Raw genomic sequence first — 23,562 nt, 5'->3', positions numbered from 1 at the left:
GAGAAAAGTTTTGCAATCTACTCATCTGACGAAAGGGTTAATATCCAGAACCTACAAAGAACTCAAACAAATTCGCAAGAAAAAAACAAACAACCCTGTCGAAAAGTAGGCAAAGGATATGAACTGACACTTCTCAAAAGAAGACATTTATGCAGCCAACAGACACATGAAAGAATGCTCATCATCACTGGCCATCAGAAAAATGCAAATCAAAACCACAATGAGATATCATCTCACACCAGTTAGAATGGCAATCATTAAAAATTCAGCAAACAACAGGTGCTGGAGAGGATATGGAGAAATAGGAACACTTTGACACTGCTGGTGGGACTGTAAACTAGTTCAACCATTGTGGAAGACAGTGTGGCAATTCCTCGAGGATATAGAACTAGAAATACCATTTGACCCAGCCATCCCATTACTGGGTATATACCCAAAGGATTATAAATCATGCTACTATAAAGACACATGCACACGTATGTTTATTGCGGCACTATTCACAATAGTAAAGACTTGGAACCAACCCAAATGTCCATCAATGACACACCGGATTAAGAAAATGTGGCACATATACACCATGGAATACTATGCAGCCATAAAAAAGGATGAAGTCATGTCCTTTGCAGGGACATGGATGCAGCTGGAAACCATCATTCTCAGCAAACTATTGCAAGAACAGAAAACCAAACACCGCATGTTCTCACTCATAGGTGGGAATTGAACAATGAGAACACTTGGACACAGGAAGGGGAACATCACACACTGGGGGCCTGTCGTGGGGTGGGGGAAGTGGGGAGGGATAGGATTAGGAGATATACCTAATGTAAATGACGACGAATTAATGGGTGCAGCACACCAGCATGGCACATGTATACATACGTAACAAACCTGCACGTTGTGCACGTGTACTCTGCAACTTAAAGTATAATAAAAATATATATATACACACATATAAAAGAATAACTCAAAAAATATTTAGCGGATAGAATTAGCTGACCTATTTAAATATTAATTACATATTAATATTAACTAATACACAAGTCACACATGTTGTTTCTTTTCTCAAACTCTTCTAGTTGGGATAAAAATGAAGTATTACATTATCGAAAATAAAGGTAACATACTAACCTCTTCCAATACTTTCACGGAGTTACACTCAATATGTGGGTGTGAATGCTGCAAAGTGTGATGCTGTCTGTATTTTAGATCTGCTCTCAGCTGCTGAACAGGATTTATCACATTTTTAAGATATGTGCACCATTGTTCTGATAGCTCTTGCTCTATGGTGAAACAAAATGGAATCAAAGGAACACATTATTATTTTAAGTGTCTCCAAGAACACATGATTAGAGTACAGATTTATTTGGGGATTCCTTTAGAAAAAAACTAACGGCAGTTAATATTAAAAGAACATGAAGTGAGTGGCCCATTTTCATTCTTCAAAATAAAACTCTCCTTTAAATATAGGATTAAACAAATCTTACCAAAATTTGTAAGGTCACAAAGACATTCATTTCCAATGTTTTCTTCATTGAGAAGGGATTTTATTTCAGATTCCATTTTACATCTGAAATAGATGTGATCTTAATAAATGTTACAATCATAAACATACATCTAGCTTTTTAAAAAATAACCAAAGAGATATTTAATCTAAGATGGCTTTGTCATCCATTCATTTATTTAAACCATGTACTAAATTCCTAACATGGCTTGAGTCCTTGCTAGACACTGAGATAGATGCACAGGCTCAGACAGAAGAAACAGCGTGAGCAAAGGCCAGCCCACAGCAGGTCCTAGCATTGCGTGTGGAGAGAGCCTGGGGCATTGGGAAGCACTGAAGGTCGGTAGGCTGACCTCACTTCCTCAGATCCATGTTTCAGAAAGATTCCCAAGACAGCAAGATAGAGCAGAAGGAGATGTGAACAACAGAGATGGAATATGAGAGGGAATATGTTGGTCAGACAAACCTAGACCAACAAGGAGGTAATTTTTAAAGTTCAGAAAGAATGAGACCCTGAATCGCAGAGGTGGAAGTATACTTTATTTTTAATATACTAATATAACAAATCTTCATGAGCTTATATATGTATACATATATATGTGTACACAAGTATGTACATATATACATAAAATATATATAATAATATATATATATATTTTTTGACCGAGTCTCCCTTGGTCACTCAGGCTGGAGTGCAGCGGCACAATCTCGGTTCACTGCAACCTCTGTCTCCTGAGTTCAAGTGATTCTCATGCTTAAGCCTCCCGAGCAGGTGGAACTACAGGCATGTGCCACCACACCTAGCTAATTTGTGTGTGTGCGTGTATTTTTAGTAGAGACAGGGTTTCACTATGTTGGCCAGGCTGGTCTTGAACTCCTGACCTCAGGTGATCTGCCTACCTTGGCCTCCCAAAGTGCTGGGATTACAGGTGTGAGCCACCATACCTGGCCTATATATTTTAAAAATAGAGTCATTTTTTAGAATAAAACCATAACTAACTCGAAATGGGTATCCACAAATATTATAGTCTACTCCTTGCTTATGGCAGATTCAATTAAATCATAGAAAAGAAAAGAATTTTATCATGATTATTACAGTATTAAAATGGTATAAAATTAAAAAGCAGCAATTATAATCCTTTAATATAATTATTATTTTTATTTTTCCAGATAAGTTTCTAGCCCTCATCTACATGTAGATATATTTCACATGGTCATAACATGGCATACTTAACATTTTATATTGTGGGTTTTTTTTTTTTTACTAACACTAATTTTCTTTTAGATATTTCTAAATAGTTTTCATAATTGTCATTTAACAATTCCACAGTATTCCATTTTATGTATGTGTCATTCTTTTTTTTTTTTTTGAGAAGGAGTCTTATTGGGTTGCCCAGGCTGGAGTGCAGTGGCATGATCTCAGCTCACTGCAACCTCCACCTCCTGGGTTCAAGCGATTCTCCTGCCTCAGCCTCCCGAGTAGCTGGGACTACAGGTACGCGCCATCATGCCTGGCTAATTTTTGTATTTTTAGCAGAGACAGGATTTCACCATGTTGGCTAGGCTAGTCTCAAACTCCTGACCTCAGGTGATTCACCTGCCTCAGCCTCCCAAAGTGCTGTGTCATAATTTTCTAAGCCAATTTACATGGGGCAAGGATTTGGTTTTTGTTTGAATGTATAAAGGAGGGGTGATATTGTAAATGATACCTCACTGTCTATTTTTCCAGCAGGTAGTTTCTGCCAGAAATATTTTTAAGATCACATTTGCAACTGTTACATGGAGGATGAGTGCATAATGGTTGAGTCAAACCAGAAGTTATTCCAGAACAGATTTGTTTAACCAAAAACATAGCACTTAAAAACCATCTAGCTCTGCACCCAGAAAGTCATAACAGAGCATATAAACTGCCAAAAAAATGAAGACATGGGTAATTTTTGATGTTCTGAGGAGACTGATTCTCCACCTAGAACTTTGGCACCTCTCTGGAAGGATAAGAACCTGTACCAGATAGACACCTGAAGACCCAAAAATGCCCTTCACCGGGTGTCTTATTTGCAGGTGGTTGCACTGAGTAGATTATTACATCATCTGGGCAAAGGAGCACACAAAAACTTAAGGGATTCTTTGTGGTACCAGAATGAAACAATGGAGAAAGTACCTCTGGGAAAGTATATCAAAAATCTCAAGGGGTATAGTCTCATTAAGCATAACACAATTTAAATAAAATGGTACAAATATAAATATTAAACATAATTTTACATTTGCAAATTTTGTCTAGTTTTCTTAGTACAGATTACAAAGATTAAAATTTGGCAACTTGTTTTCATTTTGTTTTGTTGTTTTTAGACATGGGGTCTCACGATGTTGCCCAGGCTAGAGTGCAGTAGCTGTTCACAGGTGCAATCATAACGCACTGCAGACTTGAACACCTAGGCTCAAGTGATCCTCCTGCCTCAGCCTCCCAAGTAGCTGGGACTACTGGTATGCACCATCACACCCTGGCAAAACTTCTTTTGTTTTTGCCAGCAAGGCTAGACCAGTTGGATCTCAGCTGACGTAAACAGAACCCTGTAGAAAAAGGAAAAAGCTACTCAACTCCAAGGTCATAGAGCACAGACGTTAGGGGCAAACGTTCCAATCCCAGCTCCACACAGACTAGGTTATTTATGATCTACAAATGACTTTCATCATCTGAGACACAAGATTCTCATTTGTAAAACTGAGACAGCAATAACTACTACTTTGCAGGGTCATTGTAAATATTAAAGGAGATAAAACATGTAAAGGACTTAACATATTCAGTTGGTGCAAAAATAATTGTGGCTTTTGCCAAACCTAGTATTACCTGGCACATATTAAATTACCTAACAAACGTTAGGTGTCATTGTAGGCCCTTATCCTCTGCCTGCCTGAGATTCTTAAACGTTGTCTTTTACGGTAAGGCATAGAATCTTATTTATTAAAAGGGGATGTCGATTTCTAAAGGTTGACAAACACTGTTAGGACTTTAACTACTTCTAATTTGTTGGTGGCCCTAAATTCTCCACAAGGTAGTCATTTCTCTAACTTATCTCCTATTGCTGTTAGTTTTCAGTAGCATTGAACACAAATTGAAATTAGCCTGCATTCTAGAATAACACAGAAACTTATCCTGGAATTCTTCATTTTGTCCAATTTTCAGCCCTTAGAAGTTCTGAGACATTAAGGTTATCATTACCTAAGTGTTCCCCACCTCCATTTTCTTTGTGTCATTCCAGGTCAGCCAAAAGAATTATTTTCCATCATGATATATATACATCTCTTCTACCTAGCTTAAGAACAACTTAATATACACAGTAAGAAAGATGTGGACTAACCAAGATTAAAAAAAAAAAAAAAAACTTTACCCAGTGTCTTCCTTTACATTCCTTTACAATCAGTGAACACGATAATTAAAGCTTCCTAATGGCTTTCCTTTTTGTCATGTTTCAAGTTATGCACATTTTCAAAAAAAAAATTCCAATGGGCTCAAACATTCTCTCCACAAAAGGTGATTTTGAGGGATAGGATGGGTCTAATTTCATTGTTTTTATAGTAGATGTATGGTGATGAAATCCATATAACTTTGTTTTTCTATGTTTTAAGTTACACAATAATGTAAAACCACTTTCAATTATAAGCCTTCTACTTCACAGAGGAGTCACCTGCCAGAATAAGAAACTCATCAACATGAAAAATACCTAAGTCAAAAGTAAAGTTAATGGTATTTAGAAACTTTACTTAGAATAAGACCACAGAAATTACCTCTTTTGATATAAATGTTTTAAAATGCACATTTTAAAAGCACACTTTATAAACATCATCACTGAAACAAATATATATGCTATAAATGAAGGAGAAACACATCTGCCTTTTTTGCCTTGACTTTTGAAAAAACCTAATTTTTCAAAGATTACAAGGAAGATCAACTGTAGAATCAATATTTCATTTTAATTTATCTTTATGTGACTGCTGGAAATAATAACAAAAGTCAAAAAGCAAAATTGAGTAAGTTAGTAATGATGCAGTTAAACCCAGAAACCATTTGCGACTTGAACTCCTTGTTCATTAGGTCATCCATGTATTAAAAGCATTTACATCTCTCCTACGTATTCTACTATATAAAAATGAATATGATGGGATGTTTGCCTGTGATAGGATCTCTACCACTTTATAGGGAAGAAAAAACACGTAACCAAAACATTATAATCCAATATGCTAAGTATGATACAAGTAAATACAAGTATGAGAGTGGGAGTGTGGAAGTGATTGGCACATATAGAAGATTATCTTCTTTCCGAAAGGAGGCAAAAGCCATATTAATATATTCACTGGATTTCAGATTAAGCTGAGGAAATGAAAGGATTTTAATTTAACTCACATTCAAGCTGTAACTTTAAATCTTTTATTGCAATGGTTAATTAACATGGAACATTATAGAACATCTGACAAGATAAGTGCGATTCCTAGTCATTCCTACGTGTTCTTAACTATTTCCCCCAGTTCTTACCTGACTTCATTCAGTCTCTGGTATTCCTGCCACCACACTTGCTTGTGTTGTTTTATTAGTGTTTGTTCTTTGGATATCTTTGAAGTCAACATTGCTTTTCTGATCTAGATTTAAAGGAACAAAAGAGGAGCAACTTCAAAGATTTCAGAATGTGTTTTTCACAAAGAAATGTTTAATCTGAATTTTCTAAGTTAAATAGTTGCTCTTGTTAAATTCTTATTAGTGCATCTTCTAACACAAAATCTACCTAAAATAAGTTTGGTTTCTTAAAGCAGGGAGGAGAAAGAAAAATGGTTAGGAATACTGACAACCTTAAGAACTGTTTTTAAAGTACTTATTAAAAGTGAAGTCATTCTATTTTCCATACATGAAATAAATAATACCTTAATTCATATCACCCCAGAAAATTTTTCAAGAGGTCTCATTTCTGCCCTTTCGGGTTTATCTCCCTGTCAGGTATAATAGGCATCTTTATTCACGTTTTTGGGGGACAATATTTATTGAATGTATGAAAAGTTAAAAGATGTCATCAAGATCATAAAGCTCATAAACATCAGAGTAACAAAGAACCTTGATGTTTAGATTGGTTTATCCCTCAGCATAAGATGGGAAAGATTCATTAGATAAGTTTTTAGAAGGCCTGGCTTCGACATTTACTAGAAATATGACCTTGAACACACAATTTTAATCTTTCAACTCTATGTACATCTTTGTAAACAAAATTTTTTAATTTAAGCAAATATTTATTTGATGATACTTAAAGGAATATGAAAAATCACATAGCATTGTAATCTAAATTTTCAACTGAGCTTAATTTTTCCTCAATTTTATGACTTTTTTAAAATGTAGCACATAATGAATGCTTTTGGGTTTCAGCTGAAAGGTTGTATCAGCCCTGGATCTGTTTGCCTTAGATCCATTTCTGGCTGTTTGCCTGATCTGCTCCATCTCACAGAGCAGCCTGTGTTTCTCAGGCACCCCTATCAGTTGGCTTCAGCCAAAGCAAGACCCTGGCATGGGAGACTGAAGGCAGGGAAGAAAGGAGAAGCCGAAGGATTACATCATCTTGCCTTCTCTACTCTCACAGGGTCTCCAGGAGCATTTGCTCATGTCCATTGCCCCAACTTTTCTCTGAACAGTTCTGCTATGTTCCAACTATCTCTGGGTAACCTCACCCCAGGAATGTGGCATGGCCTTGTTTCTTCTGTATGTCCCTCTGACCTACAGATGGCAGTGACTTCCTGTACTTGTCAACTTCTGTATTGCCTCCCAGTCCTCTGCCTTCTCAGTGCTATCACCTGCATAACCATCTTCCTACATTAAAAATCCCTCTACTCTGAATCCTCAAGTGACGTCTGTTCCCTGGTTAGACTCTAACTTATACTTATGCATACTCCAAACTCAAGTATTCCATATTAACAATTTTAAACTACAAAATTGTAAATCAGAAACTTGATGAAATACACACATTTCATAATTTCTCTGCTGTTAAAGCACTTAGTACCCTACAAGCTTTAAAAGATCAATACTGGAGATGTAAAGACTTCAGAAGACAAGTTCTAAAAAGGAATCTTTATAATGCATGCTATTTCCAGCCGTCATTCACTGATTGCTTTAACCTTGAGTTTATCTTTCTGCTGTTCTGGTTACTGATTCAAAATTAGGGATATAAGAAAACAACCCAAAGATTACTTTTAAAAACTACAAAGTCAAAGTCAAATATTTTCCTAAGAAGGTCTTAAGGGTGTTGCAATTATAAAATTTAGGAGGGAAGTACATTTTTAAAAACACAGGACACTGCAGAAAAACATTCAGCAGTCTCTATTTTACCTACCAAAAAATACAAGTACACAGTATTTCTAAAATCTGACATTTTAATGTTCACTTTAAGAATGCTTAAAACTCATTCTAGTCATTTACCATACACAGTATCTAAAGTCTGTTGTAACAGATACAACTTTTAAAATTAGATTTCTTTGGCATATTTGGTACCCATTGTACAAAAAAATTAAAATACATTGGTGAAAGACGGGGACGCATTTTTATAGTTTGTAAAAAAAATCAATGCTCTCGCCTTTGGGCTCAGGGAAAGTCCAATTACGTAGACAATAAAAGTCAAAATAAAGCTAATATTTTTCACTAGACAATTCCAATATTTTGCACAACACACTGATTTTTTTATAAATTCACTCATTGGTTCCACTTCTATCCTTGGGCTAAAAATGAAAAAAAAAAAATAAAGTCTTAAAAAGAGCAAAAAGATTTAAAGTTCTATCTTTACCAACAGAGAGATGTCTAGGTGATTCCAATTCATTTTACTGGGCAATATGCCGTATAAAGTCAATACTTAGGGTGGATGATAATTTGTGCAGAATGCTGACGATTCAAAAATACTCTGGAAAAATGACAAAACAATGAATTCACAAAAGACTTAGAAACCAGGGGTTTCCTGTGTATGGCTTATTGTGATGGTCCAAGATAATAAAACCTAAATAGGCATCTTGAAATATTACAAAAGTCCTTTGAACCAGAAGATCCATCTTTTGAGACAGATGTCAATAACTAGTAGACAACTGGTTACATGTATGTATATGTTTGTCAAATGTCACTGGGATGTACGTTTGAGATATATACATTTTACTACATGTGAGTTATAACTCAATAAAGAACCGTTAACACAAATAAAAAGAAAAAAAATCTACAGTAAGATGCAATTTCTCATTTATCGGGTTGGCAAAAACTCAATTGTTTAACAAAACACTCTGTGAAACTAAAGAAAGCATGTTCCCTCTAATATTGCTAGTGGGAATACAAAGTGATACAACCCCCATAGAAGGGAATTTGGAGATGTATCACAAGATTTCACATGGATTTATCCGGTGACCTAGCAGCTTCATTTATAGAAATTCATCTGAAAACTATATTGGTGAAAGTATAAAAGATATATGCACAAAGCTATTCACTGCAGTACCATTTGTAATAGAGAAAGATTAGAGCACAAAACTTCCATCAATAAGTGTTCTTGCCAAAATTAACTGAACTTGAATCTGATCAAGTCCCTAAATATAACTATCAATTTACTGGAAACACAAGAAACAGAAAAACATGTTGAATGGCACCACCAGGATGTAATCTGCCTAATTCAGACTATAAGACAAACAATACAATTTCTTCAAAAAATAAATTACAAAATACAAGAGGATAGAGGAGAAAATCTAAAAAAAAAGTTATAATGTACAGATCATATCTAGAAGCTGATTTAAATAAACTTTAAGACAAAATTTTTGAGATAATCAGGAACATTTAACACTACATATTTGAAATTATTAAGACAATAACATTTTTAGACATGGTAATAGTATTATAGGCTTTTAAAAAATCTTTATTATTTCAGCAATACATGTTGAAATATTTATGGGTGAAATATTATGATGTCTGTGATTTGCTTCAAAACAATCTGGCACAGGGGGTGGTTTGTGGGTAGGAGTATAGAGGAAACAATGGTCAAAAGTTGATCATTGTAGAAGCTGAATGATGTGACATGGAGATTCACTATACCATTCAATCCAATTGTTCATATGTTTATAATTTTCTATAACATTTTTAAAAGAATTAATAAAGGCTTGAGCTGTACAAGAATTATCTAAGCAAAGAAATTCAAATTTTAAAATAATTGCAAAGATCTCTTTAACAGTTAATACACTGGGAATGAACAGTTACACACAATGTACCAAAATTGGTCTCAGTTTTTAGTCCAACTCTATTATTTGTCTTCAGGTTCAATCTCAGCCTTTGAAAGACTAGATCACTGACTGTCCACTTCAGTCTTATATGGTTGGCATCCCAGAAATTGTGCATGATCAATGACACAGTGATTATATAAATGACCATCACATCTAGCTTCTTAATAATATCAGTAGTACAAATCAGACAAGTAACTATGCATTCTAGATGTAACTTGAAGCAATAATCTCTTTATGTGCTTTAAATGTTAATATTTTATCATTTTATTTAAATATGTTTAATATTGCCAGAGAAAAGTGCTGTAATAATTAACAATGATTATTAAAACTGTAAATTACATGTCTAAAAAAAGAGTGCATTTAAATGGTAAAATAAACAGGGAAGTAGGCCAATAATTAATACAAATATTAAGAGAGAATGTGTTAGCTATGAAACATTAAAAATAATAATATATTCTTTTTGAGCCTATATATTTTTAATTCAAGTAATATATGAAAGAATAACAGAGATACTATTATAATCATAATTCTAGTTAGTGTGGACTATTTTTTATCTTAGCATTCAGGACATTAAAAAAAAACTTTGAGTTGTATTTAATTTCCATTTCTTTAATTCCACTTAAGCCATGAGTCTTTTAAGAAAAAGTCCTATTTGGCAATTGTTCACAACTTACAAGAATAAATTAAAAGCAAAATGTCAACTTGCCACCTCTAAATTAAATTAGAAGGGAAGACTCCAAAAAATAATGTACAACAATATTCCCAATGCATTTTCCTTAATCCAGATATAATAAAAAATGAAAACTGCATGAAGAAAAAAAAGCAAGTGTTAGAAAATGATGAAGTACCTAGGACACATTTTGTTCTCACTAACCGAAATTCAAAACAACAGACATCCCAAAATGCTTTAAAAGGACAATTCCTTATCATCATGAATCTACGGAGACTGAAAATGGAAGCAAAAGCTTGTCAAAATGATTGCTACAGACTGTGAACCGTTTTCATTAGTTAAAGACAAGAGATTTTTTTGAGATTTGCCAAGCTATGAATCCCAGGTACACAGTTATTTCTAGAAAAGCTTCTTCCTGAATTACATTCCGCTATGAACAAAAAGGTTACTGATGTTATTTAAAATGCCAGTTGAACGTGAGCATCTGTTTAACCGCACAAATATGTAAATACAGTGACCAGAGTAGCAATCCAGTGGCTGACAGTGCTGAGAAATTACTGTTCCTGCACTTGATATCAAACTATAAAGACCACAATAATAATTAAAAATCTGAAATATATTGATTCTTTCATAATGAGTCTATCACCAAAGAGAAATTCACTTTGACAAACTACTGATTTTAACACTCAACCATTCTACATTCAGTCAAAATGTCTTTTTTGGTACATCTCGAATGGATGGATGGATGGATGGTATTAGAAATATAAGTGTGTATATATACCTACATGAATATTTATTTATCTATTCCAATACTGACAAGGGTGTAGAGAATACATTTGTTTGGTATCTTCATTAAAACAATACCTTGGGAAAGAAACTTGGTAACAGGTCTCAAAAACATTAAAAAACACTCACACTTTTGATCCAGATGTCCCAATCATGGGAATTTTTCCCATGACAGTAGAGGATTCTAAAACATGAAAAGTCTCTATGCTTGAAGTAGCATAATTTCTATTACCACAAAATTGGGTACATCTCAAATATCTAAAAATTGGGGTGGGATAATGCATGGATCATTTTCTCTTCGGAGTACTTGTCACTCCTGTTTTTACCTAGTTAATTCTTTTGTATTATATTTTTAATTGACATATTGTAATCGTGCATATTTATGGGCACAATTTGATGTTTTGATACATATATACGTTATATAAAAATATACATTAAATCAGGGTATTTAGCACGGCCATCGTCGCATGCATTTATCATTTCTTTGTGGGGAGTATATTCAACAGCCTTTCTTCTGTTTTGTAATATACAATACCTTACTGTTATTCATCCTCACCCTACTGTGCAATAGAACACCAGAACTGATTCTTCCTATCTCATTGTAACTTTGTACTTTATTGGCCTTGAGATCCCAATTCCAATATCCCTTCCTCAGAAAAGCCTTCCCTAACCACTCAGTGAAGATCAAATCCTATTATACACCATACAGCATGGTTTTTATTGCAGTTTATACTTGGGATAATTTTGCTTCCAGGCTTATTTGATAAACACTGACTCCTCTCCCTCCCCCAGCAAACAGTAAATTTCATAAAGGTAAGGGCTGTATTTTGCTTACCATTGTATCTTCAAGGCAAATAGTAGACACATAATAAATATGTACTGGCTTGAACAATTAAGTATTTAAAAGATTATGTGACAGACTGTTAGGGAGAAAAGTATACATGATTTCATGTCTATGCTTATCATGGGAAAAATAAAATGCGTATTATGTTTATGTTTATATATATGTGTACAATAAACAGAAGTCAGGAATATGAAAAGTTTTGTTAGGATGATAGTAATATAAGTGACTTTACCACAAAATTTCTTTGAATGTTCCCATAACATTAACTTATTTTAAAGTTAGATAAACCAAATAAATAATGCCCTGGCTTTTAAGTGGTTGCCTTAGTTTGAGGAGATATAGCCCATGAATATATGGTAATCTCTCCAGAATAGAGTATCAAATGTGCTTTGAAATCATAACAATTGTCTTCTATAAAAAAAGGTATTAACAATAAAAGGCAAAATGAACAAACCATGAAAATTGTGAATACAAACAACATGCAAATTATGTAACAAGTTGCTTCACCTAATCTGTTTTTTACCGCAGTCAAGTAATGAAAATACTGTTTTTAATGAACTCTATTATTTCCACAAGAAAGTCATACTGTGTGAATAATCCTAAACTATACATGGTCCTAAAATACTGTGCAAAATCACTTGCACATAATCTCCTTTCAAATCTAGCCTAGGTTCACCCTGGCTTGGAACATATCTTTAAGCCAAAAACAGAATTCTAGAAAAGAGAGCACCTGAGGACATATTTGTATAGTGTTGGAGAAGGAGTCTTAATCAGATAATAGTCCGCAGCTGGTAATTACTAACAATTTTTATTCTTCAGATTAAGTTGGAAGTTGTTGAAAGCTAATAAAATAACTGTCTTTCAAAAAATAAAGTTGAATTCAGACCTCAAAGAGTTGTTCTGAACATTAAATGGGTAATGCATGAATGCATGTAAACTATATAATGGTGTCTGAGAGCATTCGATAAATGTTAGCTGCTATTCACTATTATTACTGCTTGAGAGTTTCTAACAACTATTTGGAATGTCATTTATTTTCACATTGACATTGTAAACACTTTCTAGCAATTCAATTTTCTAGAACTAGAAAAACACATACACACATAACTTCTAACCTTTAGCTCTGCAGAGGCAGAAGCTAATTTCTTTGCTTCAGTTAATACACGCAATTGTTGATAGTCTACTGGTTTGTACTTGGTGTTTCTCATCTCATTTTTCATATGCAATACCAGATTATCTATTAGGTATAAAAATAGAAAAATGACAAAGAAAGAATATCATGTTATTGGAAGTCAAAATATAATTAGGGCAACATATCGACTTCAGATCTTATTTTTAAATATTTTTAAGCAAATACAAGAAACAATATATTACAATATTGATAATATATTTGAGGCCTCTATTTCTAGAAATTATTATAATATAGCCCCTTTATTTCTTGCACAACATTACTTCTGAAAGGGTACAGAGGGAATGCTTTCAGCTAAATTAGTACCGTATATTGAAGATTTTAGAAAATTATAATGCCAAGCTATAAAATATGATGACTGTTAACCCATTCTTTTTATTTAAATGTGATAGACATCAATTTTAAATAAAATTAAAATTAAGTATCACATCATTATAAATCAAATTATATAAATAGATTTTTCAATCATAGATGCATTTTTAACTTAGAAAAATCAAAATAATTTTAATTAAATTTGAAAAAAGGTTGAAACTGAAAGCTAAAAGTTTAATACATTGAAAAATATTAAAATCATGTAAAATGTTTGAGTAATCTACATCCAAATGCATACAATGTCCTAGTCCGGTATGATATGAGCCATTTGGATAAAGCAAAACACAAGCAAGGGTTACTCTAAGTTCAAGTAGCATAAAGTATACAATAACTTGAGTAACTCAAACAAAACATGTACTTCCACCTCAATTATATGAATAATTCATCTGTGTCATATAAAGTAATTAGGATTTATTAAGTAAATCATGGATCACATGACTATAGAAAACTCTCAAATGATTTCAGGCCAATCACAGTGAAAGAAAGCAAGGGTAGGGACACCTGGCAAGATGGCCAAATAGGAACAGCTCTAGTCTGCAGTGCCCAGCTAGATCAATGCAGAAGGTGGGTGATTTCTGCATTTCCAACTGAGGTACCTGGCTCATCTCACTGGGACTGGTTAGACAGTGGGTGCAGCCCACGGACAGCAAGCTGAAGCACAGTGGGGTGTTACCTCACCCAGGAAGCACAAGGAGTTGGGGAACTCCCTCCCCTAGCCAAGGGAAGTCATGAGGGACTGTGACATGAGGAATGGTGCACCTCAGTTCAAATACTATTCCTTTCCCATGGTCTTTGCAACCCACAGATCAGGAGATTCCCTTGAATGCCTGCTCCACCAGGGCCCTGGGTTTCAAGCACAAAACCGGGCAGCCATTTCAGCAGACACCGAGCTAGCTGCAGGAGTTTTTTCATACCCTAGTGGTGCCTGGAATGCCAGTGAGACAGAACCGTTCACTCCCCTGGAAAGGGGGCTGAAGCCAGGGAGCCAAGTGGTCTAGCTCTGTGGATCCCACCCACATGGAGCCCAGCAAGCTGAGAACCACTGGCTTGAAATTCCCGCTGCCAGCACAGCAGTCTGAAGTTGACCAGGAATGATTGAGTTTGGTGGGGGTAGGGGTGTCTACCATTACTGAGGCTTGAGTAGGTGATTTCCCTCTCACAGTGTAAACAAAGCCACAGGGAAGTTCCAACTGGGCAGAACCCTCTGCAGCTCAGCAAAGCTGCTGTAGACAGACTACCTCTCTAGATTCCTCCTCTCTGGGCAGGGCATCTCTGAAAAATAGGCAGCAGCCTCAGTCAGGGACTTATAGATAAAACTCTCATCACCCTGGGACAGAGCACCTGGAGGAAGGGGCAGGCGGCTCTGAGTGCAGCTTCACCAAACTTAGACTTCCCTGCCTGTCAGCTCCTTGCAGCGGATCTCCAAGCACACTGTTCGAGCTCTGCTAGGGGTCAGACTGCCTCCTCAACTGACCCTCATGTCTTCTGACTGGGAGACACCTCCCTGCAGGGGCAGACAGACACCTCATACAGGAGAGCTCCAGCTGGCATCTGACGGGTGCCCCTCTGGGACAAAGCTTCCAGAGGAAGGAACAGGCAGCAACCTTTGCTGTTCTGCAGCCTCCACTGGTGATACCCAGGTAAACAGGGTCTGGAGTGGACCTCCAGCAAACTCCAGCAGACCTGCAGCAGAGAGGCCTGACTGTTAGAAGGAAACCTAATGAACAGAAAGGAATACCATCAACATCAACAAAAAAGAAATCCCAGCCAAAGGTCACCAACATCAAAGACCAAAGATAGATAAATCCACGAAGATGGGGAGAAGCCAGTGCCAAAAGGCTGAAAATTCTAAAAACCAGAATGCCTCTTCCCCTCCAAAGGATACAACACCTTGCCCATCAAGGGAACAAAACTGGATGGAAAATGAATTTGATGAATTGACAGAAGTAGGTTTCAGAAGATGGGTAATAACAAACTCCCCCGAGCTAAAGGAGCATGTTCTAATTCAAGGAAGCTAAGAACCTTGAAAAAAATTAGTTGAACTGCTAACTAGAATAACCAGTTTAGAGAAGAACATAAATGACCTGATGCAGCTGAAAAACACAGCACAAGAACTTCATGAAGCATACACAAGTATCAATAGCTAAATGGATCAAGCAGAAGGAAGGGTATCAGAGGTTGAATATCAACTTAATGAAATAAAATGTGAAGATAAGATTAGAGAAAACAGAATGAAAAGGAACAAACAAAACCACCAAGAAATATGGGACTATGTGAAAACACCAAACCTATATTTGATAGGTGTACCTGAAAGTGACAGGGAGAATGGAACCAAGTTAGAAAACACTCTTTAGGATATTATCCAGGAGAACTTCCCCAACCAAGTAAGACAGGCCAACATTCAAATTCAGTAAATACAGACAACAACACAAAGATACTCCTCCAAAAGAGCAACCCCAAGACACATAATCATCAGATTCACCAAGGTTGAAATGAAGGAAAAAATGTTAAGGGCAGCCAGAGAGAAAGGTTCGGTTACCCACAAAGGGAAGCCCATCAGACTAACAGTGGATCTCTCTGCAGAAACCCTACAAGCCAGAAGACAGTGGGGGCCAATATTCAACAGTCTTAAAGAAAAGATTTTCAACACAGAATTTCATATCCAGTCAAACTAAGCTTCATAAATGAAGGAGAAATAAAATCCTTTACAGACGAGCAAATGCTGAGAGATTTTGTCACCACCAGGCCTGCCTTACAAGAGCTCCTGAAGGAAGCACTAAATACAGAAAGGAACAACCAGTACCAGCCACTGCAAAAACATACCAAATTGTAAAGACCATCGGCACTATGAAGAAACTGCATCAACTAACAGACAAAATAACCAGTTAGCATCATGATGACAGGATCAAATTCACACATAACAATACTAACCTTAAATGTAAATGGGCTAAATGCCCCCAGTTAAAAACACAGACTGACAAACTGAATAAAGAGTGAAGATCCAACAGTGTGCTCTATTCAGGAGATCCATCTCACGTGCAAAGATACACACAGGCTCAAAATAAAGGGATGGAGGAATATTTACCAAGCAAATGGAAAGCAAAAGAAAAAAAAAAAAAACCAGGGGTTGCAATCCCAGTCTGTGACATAACAGATTTTAAAACAACAAAGATCAAAAGAGACAAAGAAGGGCACTACATAATGCTAAAGAGATCAAAGCAACAAGAAGAGCTAACTATCCTACATATATATGCACCCAATACAGATTCATAAAGCAAGTTCTTAGAGAACTACAAAGAGACAGACTCCACACAATAATAATGGCGGACTTTAACACCCCACGGTCAATATTAGATAGATCAACAAGACAGAAAATTAAGGATATTCAGGACTTGAACTCAGCTCTGGACCAAGCATACCTAATAGACAGCTTTCAACAGAATATACATTCTTCTCAGCACCACATCGCACTTACTTTAAAATTGACCACAGAGTTGGAAGTAAAACACTCCTCAGCAAATGCAGAAGAATGGATATCATAACAGTCTCTTAGATCACAGTGCAATCAAATTAGAACTCAGGATTAAGATACTCACTCAAAACTACACAACTACATGGAAACTGAACAACCTGCTCCTGAATGACTACTGGGTAAGTAACAAAATTAAGGCAGAAATAAATAAGTTCTTTGAAACCAGTGAGAACAAAGACACAATGTACCAGAATCTCTGGGACACATTTAAAGCAGTGTTTAGAGGGAAATTTATCTCACTAAATGCCCACAAGAGAAAGCATGGAGAAGATCTAAAATTGACACCCTAATATCACAATTAAAAGAACTAGAGAAGCAAGAGCAAACACATTCAAAAGCTAGCAGAAGACAAGAAATAACTAAGATCAGAGCAGAAATGAAGGAGATAGAGACAAGAAAAACTCTTCAAAAAAATCCATGAATGCAGGAGCTGGTTTTTTGAAAAAAACTAACAAAATAGACCACTAGCCAGACTAATAAAGAAGAAAAAAGAGGAGAATCAAATAGACACAATAAAAAATGATAAAGGGTATATCACCACTGATCCCACAGAAATACAAACTACCATCAGAGAATACTATAAATACCTCTGTGTAAATGAACTAGAAAATCTAGAAGAAATGTATAAATTCCTGGACACATACACCCTCCCAAGTCGAAACCAGGAAGAAGTTGAATCTCTGAATAGAACAATAACAAGTTCTGAAATTGAGGCAGTAATTAATAGCTTACCAACCAAAAAAAGTCCAGGACTAGTTGGATTCACAGCTGAATTCTACAAAGGTACAAAGAGGAACTGGTACCATTCCTTCTGAAACTACTCCAAATGATAGAAAAAGAGGGAATCCTCCCTAACTCATTTTATAAGGCCAGCATCATCCTGATACCAAAACCTGGCAGAGACTCAACAAAAAAAGAAAATTTCAGGCCTGATGAAAATCAATGCAAAAATCCTCAATAAAATACTGGCAAACCGAATCCAGCAGCACGTCAAAAAGCTTATCCACCATGATCAAGTCAGCTTCATTCCAGGGATGCAAGGCTGGTTCAACATAATGCAAATCAATAAACATAATCCATCAAATAAACAGAACCAATGACAAAAACCACGTGATTATCTCAATAGATGCAGAAAAGGCCTTTGATAAAATTCAACAGCCCTTCATGCTAAAGCTCTCCATAAACTAGGTATTGCTGGAACAGATCTCAAAATAATTAGAGCTATTTATGATAAACCCATAACCAATATCATACTGAATGGGCAAAAACTGGAAGCATTCCCTTTGAAAGCTGGCACAAGACAAGGATGCCCTCTCTCACCACTCCACTTCAACATAGTATTGGAAGTTCTGGCCAGGGCAGTCAGGCAAGAGAAAGAAATAAAGGGTATTCAAATAGGAAGAGAGGAAGTTATATTGTCTCTGTTTGCAGATGACATGATTGTACATTTAGAAAACCCCATCTTCTCAGCCCAAAATCTCCTTAAGCTGATAAGCAACTTCAGCAAAGTCTCAGGATACAAAATCAATGTGCAAAAATCACAGGCATTCCTATACACCAATAATAGAGTGCCAAATCATGAGTGAACTCCCATTCACAATTGCTACAAAGAGAGTAAAACACCTAGGAATACAACTTACAGTGATGTGAAGGACCTCTTCACAGAGAACTACAAGCCACTACTCAAGGAAATAAGAGAGGACACAAACAAATGGAAAAATAGTCCATGCTCATGGATAGGAAGAATGAATATTGTTAAAATGGCCATACTGCCCAAAGTAATTTATAGATTCAATGTTATCCCTATCAAGCTACCATTTACTTTCTTCACAGAATCCGAAAAAAATACTTTAAACTATTATGGAACCAAAAAAGAGCCCGCATACCCAAGACAATGCTGGGCAAGAAGAACAAAGCTGCAGGCATCATGCTACCTGACTTCAAACTATACTACAAGGCTACAGTAACCAAAACAGCATGGGACTGGTACCAAAAAAGAGATATAGACCAACAGAACAGAACAGAGCCCTCAGAAATAAAACCACACATCTAAAGCCATCTGATCTTTGAAACACCTGACAAAAGCAAGCAAATGGGGAAAGGATTCCCTATTTAATAAATGGTGTTGGGAAAATTGGCTAGCCATATGCAGAAAACTGAAACTGGATCTCTTCCTTACACCTTATACAAAAATTAACTCAAGATGGATTAAAGACTTAAATGTAATACCTAAAACCATAACTATCTAGAAGAAAACCTAGGCAATACCATTCAGGACATAGGCATGGGCAAAGACTTCATGACTACAAAACCAAAAGCAATGGCAACAAAAGCCAAAATTGACAAATGGGATCTAATCAAAACCAAGAGCTTCTGCATAGCAAAAGAAACTATCATCAGAGTGCACAGGCAACCTACAGAATGGGAGAAAAATTTTGCAATTTATCCATCTGATAAAGGGCTAATATCCAGAATCAACGAAGAACTTAAACAAATTTACAAGAAAAAAACAACCTCATCAAAAAAATGGGTGAACAGACACTTCTCAAAAGAAGACATTTATGCAGCCAACAAACATATGAAAAAAAAAAAATCTCATCGTCTCTGGTCATTAGAGAAATGCAAATCAAAACCACAGTGAGATACCATTTCATGACAGTTAGAAAGAATAGTGATCATTAAAAAATCAGGAAACAACACATGCTGGAGAAGATGTGGAGAAATAGGAACACGTTTACACTGTTGGTGGGACTGTAAATTAGTTCAAACATTGTGGAAGACAGTGTGGCAATTTCTCAAGGATCTAGAACCAGAAATACCATTTGATTCAGCAATCCCATTACTGGGTATATACCTAGAGGATTATAAATCATTCTACTATAAAGACACATGCACATGTATGTTTATTGTAGCACTGTTCACAATAGCAAAGACTTGGAACCAACCCAAATTCTCATCAATGATAGACTGGTTGAAGAAAATGTGGCACATATACACCATGGAATGCTATGCAGCCATAAAAAAGGATGAGTTCATGTCCTTTGCAGGGATATGGATGAAGCTGGAAACCATCACTCTTATCAAACTAACACAAGAACAGCAAACCAAACACTACATGTTCTCACTCATAAGTGGTAGTTGAACAATAAGAACACATGGACACAGGGAGGGGAACATCACACACTGGGGCCTGTTGGGGGGTTGGGGCTAGGGGAGGGATAGCATTAGGAGATATACCTAATGTAGATGATGGGATGCTGGGCGCAGCAAACCACCATGGCATATGTATACCTGTGTAACAAACCTGCACGTTCTGTACATGTTCCCCTTCCCCAGAACTTAAAGTATAATAAAAAAAAAAGAAGAAGAAGAAGAAGAAGAAAGCAAGGGTATCCTGACCACTGTTGAGGATTAAAATAAACTCATTGTAAGGAACTGGCCAGTCATTCAACGTAACCAGAAAGTAAGCTTCCCATTATTAAATATTTGAAAAATCAACATTCCAATTGTATATCATTTCAAAAGTACATAATCCAGTGCAAATAATAAAACAGAGTTGGAAGTAGGAAAAATACCTGAGCTATCATTTCTCTGAATTGTCATGAATGGTCGGTCTCTTTGATTCATTTTTTCTGTATCTGTTAAGGAAACAAGAGAGAACTAAAATTTCATAATATTATTTTATAAATGTTTTTAAAGCTGTGTTACTTGAAGTAACTGGGTGCCATAATGCTTTTTATTTTATTAAAATTTGCTTTTCTTGCCCTTAGAAGCCTCCCTCCGTTAGTGTTTTTCCGTGCCTTTCTTGTTCTTGGTCCACTCTTTCCTATTTTTTCCCTCTTAATCCTCCCCTGCTGGATTGTTCCAGTGACTGATAAAAATTTTGTTATTAGAAAGTTGTTATGTGTTTTATTTTGTGTTCCTGGGAGGAAAGAAATTACCTAAATTGAAGAATAAATTATTCACTACTTCTATTACAAGTAATATGGCACTTTTGATAGATATAGAGATGCAGGGACACGGAGCAAGATGGCTGAATAGGAACAGCTCCAGCCTCCAGTTCCCAGCGTGAGCGACACAGAAGACAGGTGATTTCTGCATTTTCAACTGAGGTACCGGGTTCATCTCAATGGGGAGTGCTGGACAATCGGTGCTGGTCAGCTCGTGCAGCCCGACCAGCAAGAGCTGAAGCAGGGCGAGGCATCGCCTCACCTGGGAAGCACAAGGGGGAAGGGAATCCCTTTTCCTAGCCAAGAGGAACTGAGACACACAACACCTGGAAAATCGGGTAACTCCCACCCTAATACTGCGCTTTACCAAGGGTCTTAGCAAACGGCACACCGGTAGATTATATCCCACACCTGGCCCAGAGGGTCCCACACCCATGGAGCCTCCCTCATTGCTAGCACAGCAGTCTGAGATCTAACTGCAAGGTGGCAGTGAGGCCGGGGGAGGGGCACCCGCCATTGCTGAGGCTTAAGTAGGTAAACAAAGCCACCAGGAAGCTCGAACTGGGTGGAGGCCACCACAGCTCAAGGAGGCCTGCCTGACTCTATAGACTCTATCTCTGGTGACAGGGCATAGCTAAACAAAAAGCAGCAGAAACCTCTGCAGATGTAAATGACCCTGTCTGACAGCTTTGAAGACAGCAGTGGATCTCCCAGCATGGAGGTTGAGATCTGAGAATGGACAGACTGCCTGCTCAAGTGGGTCCCTGACCCCTGAGTAGCCTAACTGGGAGACATGACCTACTAGGTGCAGACCGACACCACACACCTCACACGGCAGGGTACACCCCTGAGATGAAGCTTCCAGAGCAAGAATCAGACAGCAACTCTTGCTGTTCAGCAATATTCTATCTTCTGCAGCCTCTGCTGCTGATACCCAGGCAAACAGGGTCTGGAGTGGACCTCAAGCAATCTCCAACAGGCCTACAGCTGAGGGTCCTGACTGTTAGAAGGAAAACTAACAGAAACGACACCCATAGCAAAACCCCATCAGTACATCACCATCTTCAAAGACCAAAGGCAGATAAAATCACAAAGATGGGGAAAAAGCAGGGCAGAAAAGCTGGAAATTCAAAAAATCAGAGCACATCTCCCCCTCCAAAGGAACGCAGCTCATCGCCAGCAACAGACCAAAGCTGGACAGAGAATGACTGTGATGAGATGAGAGAAGAAGGCTTCAGTCGATCAAACTTCTCAGAGCTAAAGGAGGAACTATGTACCCAGCACAAAGAAACTAATCTTGAAAAAAGAATGGAAGAATGGATAACTAGAATAATCAATGCAGAGAAGGCCATAAACCAACTGATAGGGATAAAAACCATGACACGAGAAATACATGACAAATGCACAAGCTTCAGTAACCAACTCGATCAACTGGAAGAAAGTATCAATGATTGAAGATCAAATGAATGAAATGAAGTGAGAAGAGAAGTCTAGAGAAAAAAGAGGAAAAAGAAATGAACAAAGCCTCCAGGAAATATGGGATTATGTGAAAAGACCAAATCTATGTCTGATTGGTGTGCCTGAAAGTGACCGGGAAAATGGAACCAAGTTGGAAAACACTCTGCAGGATATTACCCAGGAGAACTTCCCCAACCTAATCAGGCAGGCCAACACTCAAATTCAGGAAATACAGATAACAACAGAAAGATACTCCTGGAGAAGAACAACTCCAAGACACATAATTGTCAGATTCACCAAAGTTGAAACGAAGGAAAAAATGTAAAGGGCAGCCAGAGAGAAAGGTCAGGTTACCCACAAAGGGAAGCCCACCAGACTAACAGTAGATCTCTCAGCAGAAACTCTACAAGCCAGAAGAGACTGGGGGCCAATATTCAACATTCTTAAAGAAAAGAATTTTCAACCCAGAATTACATATCCAGCCAAACTAACTTTCATAAGTGAAGGAGAAATAAAATCCTCTACAGACAAGCAAATGTTTAGAGATTTTGTCACCACCAGACCTGCCCTACAAGAGCTCCTGAAGGAAGCATGAAACATGGAAAGGAACAACCAGTACCAGCCATTGAAAAACATGCCAAAATGTAAAGACCATCGATGCTAGGAAGAAACTGCATCAACTAACGAGCAAAATAACCACCTAATATCACAATGACAGGATCAAGTTCACACATAACAACATTAACCTTAAATGTAAGTGAACTAAATGGTCCAATTAAAAGACACAGACTGGCAAATTGGATAAAGAGTCAAGATCCATCAGTTTGCTGTATTCAGGAGACCCATCTCACATGCAGAGACACATATAGGCTCAAAATAAAGGGATGGAGGAAGATCAACCAAGCAAATGGAGAACAAAAAAAAGCAGGGGTTGCAGTCCTAGTCTCTGATAAAACAGACTTTAAACCATCAAAGATCAAAAGAGA

General features: G+C 36.8%; 1 protein-coding gene across 3 annotated transcripts in view; it reads right to left on the bottom strand.

The window, feature by feature from the left end:
- The window catches only part of CCDC148 (coiled-coil domain containing 148), a 274,146-nt gene that overhangs the window by 166,219 nt on the left and 84,365 nt on the right, over positions 1 to 23,562 (bottom strand). The window contains exons 3-7 of one of the 3 annotated variants that reach the window (XM_011949185.1): positions 20,744 to 20,806; positions 13,191 to 13,312; positions 6,033 to 6,136; positions 1,485 to 1,567; positions 1,129 to 1,280 (exon numbers count right to left, since the gene is read on the bottom strand). In XM_011949185.1, the coding sequence (XP_011804575.1) occupies positions 1,129 to 1,280; positions 1,485 to 1,567; positions 6,033 to 6,136; positions 13,191 to 13,312; positions 20,744 to 20,795 (513 nt within the window). In that variant the 5' untranslated portion in view covers positions 20,796 to 20,806. The remainder of the gene's footprint in view (positions 1 to 1,128; positions 1,281 to 1,484; positions 1,568 to 6,032; positions 6,137 to 13,190; positions 13,313 to 20,743; positions 20,807 to 23,562) is intronic. The other 2 variants (XM_011949186.1, XM_011949187.1) reach the window with 2 other exon arrangements.

The sequence above is a fragment of the Colobus angolensis genome, unplaced genomic scaffold, assembly GCF_000951035.1.
Source record: "Colobus angolensis palliatus isolate OR3802 unplaced genomic scaffold, Cang.pa_1.0 Scaffold292, whole genome shotgun sequence".
Lineage (NCBI taxonomy): Eukaryota > Metazoa > Chordata > Mammalia > Primates > Cercopithecidae > Colobus > Colobus angolensis.
The sequence above is the reverse complement of the archived record's forward strand: the minus strand, read 5'-3'. Positions and strand labels throughout refer to the sequence as shown.